An 11,171-nucleotide genomic window follows, 5' to 3' on the forward strand; every position below is an offset into this window, starting at 1 on the left:
TTGTTTTTTGGGGGGGGGGGGGGGTTACTTCATATATGTAATATTCTTGTGGTTACTTCATATATGTTACTTCTGATAGTTATACTCTTTTGTACTTATGCACTGTCATTCAAAAGGCCAGTAAGTTCATGTGACACTGAAGACTGAAGTATTGATGCTGAAAACTCAGCTTTGCCATCACAGAAATAACTTGCATTTAAAAAATATATATTAAAATGGAAATTATTTTAAATTGTAACAATATTTCACAATATTAATCTTTTTATTGTATTTTTTATCAAATAAATGCAGCCCTGGTGAGCATAAGAGACTTCTTACAGAAACATAAAAAAATGTACTAACCCTAAACCATTGGACTATTAAACCCAAGCTGTCACCATGTGCTAACTGTAACCATGTCCCTTGTTCTCAGTCCCCAGCGCGCCACCTCAGGATGTGTCCATAACAATGCCCACTGACCGTAACGACACTGTGCACCTCAGCTGGGAGCCTCCACCTCATGACGCTCACAATGGAATCATTCAGGGATATCAGGTATTACTAGCATAAAGACACACATTGTGAAACAATGCTAATAATGCCCTGAGAGGCTTTCTCTCCAGTAGATATGGAGAAACTCGTAAGAGACAATAGATTTTTTTTCTAGTTCCAAAAATGTAATTTAATTAAAATTCATGTTTGATCAAAGGATGCCTAGAAGCAGTTAAATAATTCATATTTTCAGCCTCAGACTCTCTGATCACATAAAAATGACATGACCCTGCCAAAATCAACCGTTTCAGACAGACTGGCTGCTACAACACTTCAGAGAATAATTAGAGTCACTATGTTTTTATTAGTCCAAAATTCAGTTTCTGACCACAAAATTGATGCACATTTTCCACTGATGTCTTTTCTTTGCATTAGCAGAGACTGCTGCTCCATTACAGTCTATTATTGTGATATTATCAATATCATGTTGACCTAAAATCACATTAAAAAATAAATAAATAGATAAATATATAGGATATGTAGCAGCCTGCTTGATTTTACCATGCTGTTGTTTCTGACAGGTGTGGTGTGTGGAGTCAGAGGAACAGAAGTCTTTTAACTGGACGGTGGACAGTGGAACACACAGTATTGAGATCAGTACACTGCAGCCCGGAAAGCTGTTCTGGGTCACGGTGGCTGCCATTAATGGGGCAGGAGTGGGGGTCCAAAGCACCCCATACAAACTGCTCATAGGTAAGGAAACAAAACAGGTATAAAACAATCATTTTAAAGCGTAATCTACTCAATATGTTACCTGTTGCTCTCTTTTTCACAGAGTTGAGGCAGGAGGCGACACCGTTTCAGACAGGCATACTCAGTATGTCTCATTTCCTTGCTGTGATTAAAGAGCCGGTATTCATCGGCAGCGTTGGCACCCTCCTGTGGTGTGTTTTGATGATTACTGCCGTGTTTTTATACAGGAGACATGTCAGACCCACCAACCTGGGAGGCAAACACTCAGGTCTATAATAAAGTCTCGATTGACTTCCTTTTTTCTATACACACATAGTCATACAATTATAATTGTCTGTTTCATTTATAGGTTTGTATAGACTGGAAAGTGAAGATCTCATCATCAAACACAGGTAAAAAAAAAAAAAAAGATGTTTGATTTAAAAATACAGTAATGGAAGCATAGTACAGTGATGATTTCTATAGAAGCTCATCTCTGTACTCCACGTGAGAAAAAAGCCATGTTTTGATAACTCTAAATTATGAGATAAAAAAATGTAAATTATGACATACTAAATTGCAATTATGAGATAAAGTCTTCTTATATTTTATTTTTAGAAGTTATTTATTATTTTTATCTCATAATTATGGCTTAATATCTAATTTGTCAATATAGTTTATCTCTAAAATAACTGTTTATCTCATAATCATAATTTACCAAAGCATGATCTTTTTCTTATGTAACAGTAATACTATACTTATGAAATAGGCTTCCATGAGTAACTGAGTCAACATCCTTATAATTCCCTTTCTAGAATGGCGGCACCAGACTCTCCGTGGATCTCTGGAGGCTGGAGGCCAGATTCCAGCAGTGAGCCCAAGCAGGGCCTTTGGACCCCGAGTCAAGAGAACTCCGGCTTCCGGAGGACAAGTAAGTCACAATTTTAGTTAAAATACATAGTAATAACCTCCCCTCGAGTTTCAGCCCTCATCTACTTCTCTTTTTTTCCTCTCGTCATCTCTCCGGATGACAGATACGTCCTTATAAGAACCTTCAAAATATGCTTGTCACCCCTGAAGTCACGACCCTGCAGAGTCCTCATCAACTCTAATTACCATTGACATCTTGGCACATTATGTAAATCAGTCTGTTTTTACCTCCCTACTGACAGCTCTGCCCATTACGGCTAAAAAGGACCCCAACCCCTTTCGGTCAGCCGTCCCGATTGTACCAGACAATTGCGGCGTCTATGGCACCTTTTATGTGGATCTAACCGGCAATGGAATGAAGACGTTTAATAGTCCAGGTCACTGTCCCAGAATGCCTCACAGCAAATCTCAGCTGCATAACTCCGAGACTGTTCGGATCACCGAACCCATCGTCAAAACTGCCGTCGTGAGGGAAGTGCAGGCGTTGCCATGGAAATGTGCCCTCCCTGCCCAGCCCAACATGGGAGTTCTGAAGGAATCGTGGGAGAAAAATTACAAGCGTGGTGAGACATTCATTCATTCAGCGAGTCATTCACATTTATTTCGTCCAGCAGTAACACATGTTGTAATCTACTTCCAGAGCTGCATGCGGTAAAAAGTGCCCCGTTAATGCCCGTGAGTCAACGAGCACTGGCAGTGTGCAGTGCACAGAGTAACCATCAGCAAAGATTCAGTCAGCACCCTGCAGGTTTGAACATCAGCGTGTCTCGTGTTTAAACGAGATGCTATTCTCATTACGCAGTCTATTTATTAGAACTCTTCTAAGCTGGTCTACATTCCCTCAGGTGGTGTATCAGAGCCTGTGAAGCCACTGAGTTCTCCGCGTATGCTGCGCTACTCTGCCTCTCTGCAGCTGGTGGACATGTTACCCAGCCCTCCGCCTCTTCCTATGGAGGACAACCACAGCCTCAGCTCAGAGGACGAGTGAGAATCACACCTAGACACAAAGCAAAATTTAAATGTGCAGAGATTTTATTGCTCATATATAGCTCAGTAGAACATGTTGGTAAAACTATTATAATATTAATTATAATAAGGTTCAATTGGTTAACTTTAGGTAATGCATTAGATATTTTGAAGTAACAAAGAACAATATTTTTCCCAGCATTTACTAATCTAAGTTAAAGGAATAGTTCACCCAAAATAAAATTCTGTTATCTTTTACCTACGCCCATGTCGTCCAAACCTCAATGACTTGCTTTCTTCTGTGGAACACAGCAGAAGATCTTTTGAGAAATGTCTCTGTTTTGTTTTGTTTTTTCTGCCTATGAAGGTCAGTGGGCTCCAGTATTCCAACATTCTTTCTTCGACAGTACACAAAAGAAGCTATTTTCATACAGGTTTGGAATGACATGAGAATGAGTAAATGATGACAGAATTTTCATTTTTGGGTGAACTACCATTTAAATGTTACTTTCTAAATTCATAAATACATTTTAACATTTCAAATTGTTTAAATCACTGTTCAGTTCAGGTAAAGTAATTGAACTTTACTGTAAAGTGGTGCTGTTATGTGGCTTAAATATATCAACTTTGTGCCATGTTTCCCCTAAAATAGGAGTAATAAAAAGAAGCACAAATGAGACAATCAATGACATGCTAAAAGAGTTTTAAAATGAATGTAGGAAACAAAATAATTTGGTCTACTCTGGAAAGACTTTGTTATAAGACTTTTGCAGGTGTCTAGGGAAATCAGAGCACAGTATTTGACATCTGAATCTATAAAGGAGATATGAGATCACTGGGGTCTTTCTCTCAGCAGAAACTTCTGAGAAGCTATACATTCATCTATTTTCTATCCATTTAATCTCTTAGCTATCTATGAGAAACAATTAAAGATATGAACGTGATCTCATTTGTGATTTTTCTTTCCTGTGGGCAACAGTATTCAGCAGAATGCTTTGAAGATTTATCAGAGAGTTCAATTCCATCTCAGTGCACAGGAACATACTAGAAGTCTTTCTTCTCACTGTGGCTTCTTAAACGGTGATAAACTTCAGTGTTTCACCATTCTGTCATAGCAGGATGCGAGTGGTGTAAAATGACTACTGACACAAGAGCTCAAGATTTGTGTCCATTTCTCACAGACCTGTGAGGGGTTGTGGCCTTGCCTGTCTGTAATGATAGTGTCTGTGACAATACCATGTCATTATACCATGAGAAAAGAGAAGTCTACTACTGTCTCTCTGCTCTCAAACTAAAAGTCTGTAAACCAATTTAACTTGTAGCTCAACTCTAATGGACAGGGAGTCTGAAGGGGAAATGGCCCACACACTATTTATTAGAAGGTCTGTAAGTGGGAGGAAGCATTTTGAATGCTGTAGGACACAAACACGAAGCTTCTTCCGGCAGTGCAGACTGAGGCTGGAGGCATCATGGTACAAGAGAAAGAAAAAAGTGGATAGCTGGCAGGGACACAAACACCTTCCTAAAAGAACATTTTATTATAGAAATATTAGGTGTAGTGTGCTAGCTAGTATGAATTTATTTACTGGTCAAAGGAACAATTATTAATATGCTCATATTTCTGTATATCTGATCCCTCAGGTCTACCAGATCCACTAAGTTGACAGTTGACATCGGATCTCAGCAGTCTGTTTGTGCTGCCTCTGGGCTCCAGGGTCCCGCTACGGTTACTACAGGCTGTCCAACCCACCACAGCCCAGCCCAGTCAAGCCCGTCCTACAGCCACCTGTCCACGGCCTCCTTCTGTCTCTCCACTGACGACTACCAGGACACCACGCTCAGTACTCAGGGCCACACTCAATACATGGAGATCAGCCCCAAGCCACAGGGGCAAAGGTAAAAGAACACCTGAGTCCTGAGAGAACATACAGTATATGTGAAGGGAGTATCAAGACAAGGGCTAATTGTGATGTCTCCCAACAGTGCATCCCATCAAAGTTCTCCTTCAATGCCACGTCCGTTCTCTCCCACACCCACGTTTGGTTACATCTGTGGGCCTGCCGACCGGGAGATGGATGACGAGCAGGAGCCTCAGGCAGTCGGCCTCAGAAGAGCCACACTGAGGAGCACGCCCTCATCTTGTTGCAGCGAATGGGAGGGTTCGTTGTGGAACGGCTGGGGTTCGGTGTCCGAAAGCAATGTGACGAGCGCTCGAACCAGTATCATCAGCTCTTCTGACTGCTCGTTCATAAACGATGCGAACTTTGCCCGCGTCCTGGCTATGACAGCCGAATCCATGAGTGGTACTTTATCAGGCAAGTTAAAACTCTCTTTAGCTTCTGTAGAATTAGGATGTTTTAATTTATAGTCTTCACATGATTCAAGTTCTAAGTTGGTTAACAGCAAGAACAGATGTAGTTGCCAGAAATGTCCACTAGGTGGAACAACCTGCTCACGCAGTCAATGTTCTAACAGCAGCTCTACACAGATTCACCACCCCTGAAAGCTCTGCTAATTTCCACAGAAATGAAATGAAATAAAAATGCCTGCTAAATGAATACATGTAAATATTTTGACTCATTTTAATCAAGCTTTCAGGTACCAATAAGTTTGTAGTACTCTTACAGTACATCTCAAGATATATTTCACCTTGTTTAAATGTGTTCTTCAAATTTCTACAAACTTGTAAGTTATTTATACATCTGACCACACGAGTTGCCAAAAACTGTGATCACATTTTACTTTTCTTTGCTGAACACCAGATTTCTCAGTTCATCATTGTCAGTCACTAGTTTTTCAGCTCTGCAGGGCTGTAAAATTATTCTGCATCATTTGCATAGTCAACAAAAAAGCATTATGTAAATACTTGCTGCAATTAAGTTCTTTTGAATGATTCATAATTATGTAAGACATAAACAGTCTATACAGTGCAACCAAGGTATTTTGGCACTTTAGTCTCACTAAAAAATGTTTTAATGTCATTGCATTAAATAACAAGGCATCAACGCAAGTGGCTTTGACAGTGTTCTATAGAAAGACAGCACAAGCAAAACATTTCACAAAAAAGACGTTTGTTAGGTTTTAAATGATAAATGAAGACCATGCTTTTGGACACTCAGGTTGTCAAATTTGTTCATAGTTAACTTGATAAACTACACCTGTCTTCAGCTTGAGACCAGTACATAATAATAGCAAAAATGGCTCATATAACAATGAGGTTAGTTCTGAGAAAAGCTCTAGCATTATCTGATTTGATATTTTGTTATCTAATCACATTCAGACTTTTTGGGATCGTTGCATAACTAGAGGGGAGAACTGTATTTGGGATGAGAATTTTCATTGTCAGATCAGATTCACGAGGCACTGCAGCATTACGCTTCCCAATGAGACAGTGAAAAATAGCAGCGCTACTTTGGTACAATGAGAAATAATGGGATTTGAGGGCCTTGTCTGCAAATTGTCTGAGCTCCCCCACCATCCTCTCTGAAGTTTCAGCAAATCAATCACGGCTTTCAAAAGAGAAACCTACAGGGACTTTCCTCTCTCCATTTGCTGATTGTTTCCCCCTTTCTATCTTTCAATCTCCGTGCATGCATCAGGTTAAATGACTAGTACACTGTAACTGATGAGTCCAGCACCGTTGTGCGTTATCATTCAGTGTTATAATGTTGAAATTGACTTGTACGTCTTTATACGTGTTAACAGATTGCTTTTCTTTGTGTATTTTGTACCTATGTGCATGGGCATGCATTCATCTCCCTTGATTTCCTTCGTGATGTGTGTGTGATCCTGCATTTTCTGCAGATTTCTCCCCGCCTGCATCCCCCCTGAGTGTTCTGTTCCCCCCTCGAGAGTGTTTTGGAGAGGTGGAGCCTCTGCCCGTGTGGGACTGGAGCACCGCGTGGGTGGAGGAGTTGGAGGCCCAGTTTAAAGCCTCCAGAGAGGCCAGAAGAACCCCCACATCTAGCCAACACTCGGGCATTGAGCACTGGAGAGGACATCTGGAGACCCCCTCTCACCGATGATCGACTTGCACATGCCTAGAGGTAGTTTATGGACTACATTTCCCTGCGTTCCTCAGGGCAACCCCCCTTCCTTGTAGTTTCGACGGACTTGGGTATGTAGCAAGGTCAATTAAGTAGAAGAACACACTGCTGCAAGGTACAATAGGCGCAGTTTATATGCCACTTTCCATATGGACAGTTGAGTTGTACCACACCATAATAAAGACTATTGTACAGGACGCTCATGTTGGCATTCAAAGAAATGTAAATAAACCAATTTTATTTAATAATCCTCCACACACGATTTTGTAAAATCATATATGCTTTTATATGACAGAGTTATCTAAAATACACAGGAAATATTATTCAAGACATTTTTGTATTTTAGGAGTCCTTTCTTATTATTTTATAATTCAAAAATACATTTCTTTTTTTTTTCTTTTTTTACATTGAAAAATGTTAGTTCATTTTGCATTTGAATTGGAATATAATTGAACTACATGTTAGCAATTTTAGATCTTTTTTTTTTTATTTTAATTTTTATGGTTGATTGTTGTTGTTTTTTTGTATGAACGTAGTTTGTTGAGTAGACATACTGTTTTAGCTGTCAGGTTTTTTTAACGTACGTTATAAATATTCCTCAGAATTGCTGCACTACTAAAAAGCCACAGTTTAATTACTTCTATTTTTACTAACTGCCTTTTTAAAGTTAATAAAAAGATTATAAATGAACATTTTAATCGCAAGTATCTGCCTCTCGGATCACTATGAGATATGTTTGTGTTTGTTGCATTTGTGTCCAACTGTCTTGTAGTTAAGGGAGCACAAGAGGTCTGTCAAGAGAACATGTACGGCCGTCCAGAGCACTAATCCTCACCGCAAGCCAGCAGAACCAAATCAGACAACCCTAGACACCCGCTGGACGGACACACACACACACTCACAGAAAACACAAGTGACCATGGCATGACTGCAGAGGGATTATCGCTTGTCCCTTTCTCTCTCTCTCCCTACGGCCATATGCTTGGCACACCTCCCCCATTACACACTTTTATGCGTGTGCACACAAACACACTGTTCGGATCTACAGCCTTGAATTTGTCTATGGCCAAAAAGGCATCTTTTTATAGCCTGCTGGTAATCCTTTGACTCAGTTTGCCATGCAAGAGCACACTAAAACGGTACCAAGTTTTGCTCCTCTCTTGCTCAGTTTCTTTCATTCATTTGTTACAGAAGAGCACCCCACATTTGTCTGCAAAGATTATTTTGCATGAAATAATTCTCTCTTATAAAATGATAAGGATTTTTGTAGTACTTCTGATGAAAACGCTTGCTAAGCGATTGAGATAAAATATTCAACTATTCAAATATTCAACTAAATTTTTGCATTTCTTATCCACAAGATAAAAATAAAGTCACAGCTGTGAGATATGAAGTGGAAATTATGAGAAATAATGCTGCAAATACAAGAATTAGTCACAATTGTGAGAAATAAAGTAGCAATTCTGTTATAAAGTTGCTAATATTATAACTAGTAACAAACATGACAAAGTCAAAATTGTGAGACATAAAGTTGCAATTGTGCAATATAAAATTGCAATTGTGAGAAATAGTTGCTATTATGATGTAAAGCCGCAAACAGAGGAAATCAAGTCACAATTGTTAGATATAAAGTGGCAAATATGATAAATAAAGTTGCAGTTGTGGGAAATACATTTTCAAATACAATAAATATTAACAAACTTGGGAAACTGTGCAACTGTGAGACATAAAACTGCAAATATGAGAAAGTCAGAATTGTGAGAAATGAAGTTACAATTATGAGATAAAAAGTTGAAATTGAGAAAGAGTTGGTATTAGGATCTAAAGTTGCAAATGCTAAAAATAATTGGACACAACTGTGAAAAAGTCAACTGAGAAATAAAGTTTCAATTGTGAGATATAAAAAGTCACAATTGTTAGATATTTAAAAACTGCAGTTATGAGAAAAAGGCGAAACTTTAACTAGAAACTGTAAGATGCAAAACGTATTATTACTTATGTCATTTTGTAAGGTAGAAAAAGGCTTCTATAAAAAGTACAAGTCTGATCGTTTCAAAAAGTAATCACACAAATTTGCTCAGCAATCTGCATAATTAGAGGTATCATTAAGTACCACAAAACGGTACTGGATTAGTTCTGCACCAAAGTTTAATACTTACTGTTCAGGGTTTGTTCAAATGTCTAACCTTAAGTATAAGTGATAGCAATAGTAATGACTTTAGCAAGCAACACTAAAATATGCCAGCGTCATTGTTTCCAAATTTCTGTCCGACCATTTCTAAATTCTGTCAGCCCCAAATGTTTCCAGGAATAGTTAGCACATGGGACAGATTTTCAAGGTAATGCATTGCGGCACTAAATTATCGGCTAAATTGACATTAATGTCCAACACCTGAGTCATCATCTCTCTCGACTGCATCCGTCAACACACTAAATGAAAATGAAAGCCCGTGTGGCGCGCCATCCAGTCGAGTGGGCTTACCCAGGGTCCCGTGCCCAGTCGGAGGTTCAGAGGCGGGTGTGTGTGGAGATGAGAAATGGCAGAGTGTTTTGCACAGACCCCATGGGATCCAGCCTTCTGTTGGCCTTCACTGACCCAGATCTGCCCTGAGAAAGATTAAACTTAAGGGTCCTTCTGTTCCCTAAAGCCTACGCTCCACAGGCAGGGTACACAAATCCAAACCATGTTCGACTGGAGCTGCTGAGAGAAAAGAAAAAGCATTTATGTGCAATTGGTCGAGAATTGCAGAGATTACACCAAACAGTCGACTGCGTATTCAAGAACCTCTCACGGACCGATGGTTCGGTTTATCTCAGAGGCGCAAACATTGCTCACTTGCCACATAAATGAGTCCTAGTACCTAGCTAACAGCCCAGCAGCTGTGTGGCTCTAAACGCTAATATCATTCTTTTCTCATCTCTAAAGAGCATTCAGCCGTTTTAACCCGGTGTTCATCGTAAAACATCTTGACATTGATTTCAAAGCCAAATGCCAAAGCCACTGTTTTACTAGCTTGTTTGAACATTGTCCTCTTGGTTTTACTGTGGCAATTGCATGCGCTTTGCATACATTAAATGAACAATGAGGTTGAAGGCATCCATCTTGGGGTTCTGTAATTAACATGGAAATGGGAGAATGGTATTTTGACTGCTTTGCTCCCCTCTGGCCCTCCTGGGCGTGTCTTCACTGACACAAAGCTAATGAATGAGCTAGTGATTTATGGGTAGTGGGTCTCCACTTAAGGAAGAGTGCGTGTCTTGACTACTTGGTCTGAATTCTAAGGAGACCTTCAAAGGTGAAAGCTCAGATGTACCCTCTACCTCTCTCAAGAAATTGCACCCTCCGTGTGATCCACCTCTAGGATTGATTCATATTGAAAATGATAATCATGAGAAGAACTTTTGACTGGCTGCTCAAAACTTAAATCCCATTGTTTATGAGGCTTGGAAAATGTAATAGCACAAATGAGTACCTACATGGTTATGTTGAACACAGTGAAACATGTTATTGGATCAACAGCCTTGTTAAAATGGGGTGTTTAGTTCCAACTTGCTCCAATACCTCCCTGGAATGTTCTAGTAATCATACAGACCTTGCTTATCTGGTTGAGGTTTGTTTAATTAAGGCTGGAGAAAAACTCTGCAGGAAGATGGACACCTCAGGGTTATTTTATTTTAATTTTGTATTGTTATTTTTTGTACATGAATACTGTTCCAGAATTACAGGTGGCAACTTAGTCCGTTCTGTGTGTGTGTGTGTGTGTGCAAATGACACTCGGTTCTATTAAAGGGGTCATATGATGCGATTGTCCAGCCCGGGCTCGTCACATGTGGTTGCCGCAAGCCCGCTCCTTCGTCGAATCCGCCGGCCACGCCATTCTCAAGCCCGCTCACTCTAGTCCGCTGGCCGCCGCTCACTCTAGCCCGCAGGCCTCCGCTCACTAAAGCCCGCTGTGTTTCGTTGTGAAAGCGAAACTACTTTGTTTGGCCTTCCAAAAGAGGACACGACTAGAAATCAGTGGTTAA

At 39.9% G+C, this 11,171-nt stretch overlaps 2 protein-coding genes across 3 annotated transcripts in view; one reads left to right on the forward strand and one right to left on the reverse strand.

Moving 5' to 3' along the window:
- robo4 (roundabout, axon guidance receptor, homolog 4 (Drosophila)) overlaps window positions 1–7,490 on the forward strand; it is a 17,171-nt gene extending 9,681 nt beyond the window's left edge. For both annotated transcript variants that reach the window (XM_016482964.1, XM_016482965.1), the window contains exons 9-19: window positions 413–534; window positions 1,053–1,224; window positions 1,307–1,492; window positions 1,574–1,616; window positions 2,019–2,134; window positions 2,376–2,696; window positions 2,774–2,881; window positions 2,979–3,117; window positions 4,741–4,995; window positions 5,083–5,414; window positions 6,904–7,490. In XM_016482964.1, the coding sequence (XP_016338450.1) occupies window positions 413–534; window positions 1,053–1,224; window positions 1,307–1,492; window positions 1,574–1,616; window positions 2,019–2,134; window positions 2,376–2,696; window positions 2,774–2,881; window positions 2,979–3,117; window positions 4,741–4,995; window positions 5,083–5,414; window positions 6,904–7,124 (2,015 nt within the window). In that variant the 3' untranslated portion in view covers window positions 7,125–7,490. The remainder of the gene's footprint in view (window positions 1–412; window positions 535–1,052; window positions 1,225–1,306; window positions 1,493–1,573; window positions 1,617–2,018; window positions 2,135–2,375; window positions 2,697–2,773; window positions 2,882–2,978; window positions 3,118–4,740; window positions 4,996–5,082; window positions 5,415–6,903) is intronic.
- A 2,981-nt stretch (window positions 7,491–10,471) lies between these two features.
- robo3 (roundabout, axon guidance receptor, homolog 3 (Drosophila)) overlaps window positions 10,472–11,171 on the reverse strand; it is a 77,775-nt gene continuing 77,075 nt past the window's right edge. The window contains exon 26 of the mRNA XM_016483097.1: window positions 10,472–10,503. Within this exon, the coding sequence (XP_016338583.1) occupies window positions 10,472–10,503 (32 nt within the window). The remainder of the gene's footprint in view (window positions 10,504–11,171) is intronic.

Source organism: Sinocyclocheilus anshuiensis, unplaced genomic scaffold (genome assembly GCF_001515605.1).
Source record: "Sinocyclocheilus anshuiensis isolate Anshui unplaced genomic scaffold, SAMN03320099.WGS_v1.1 scaffold437, whole genome shotgun sequence".
Lineage (NCBI taxonomy): Eukaryota > Metazoa > Chordata > Actinopteri > Cypriniformes > Cyprinidae > Sinocyclocheilus > Sinocyclocheilus anshuiensis.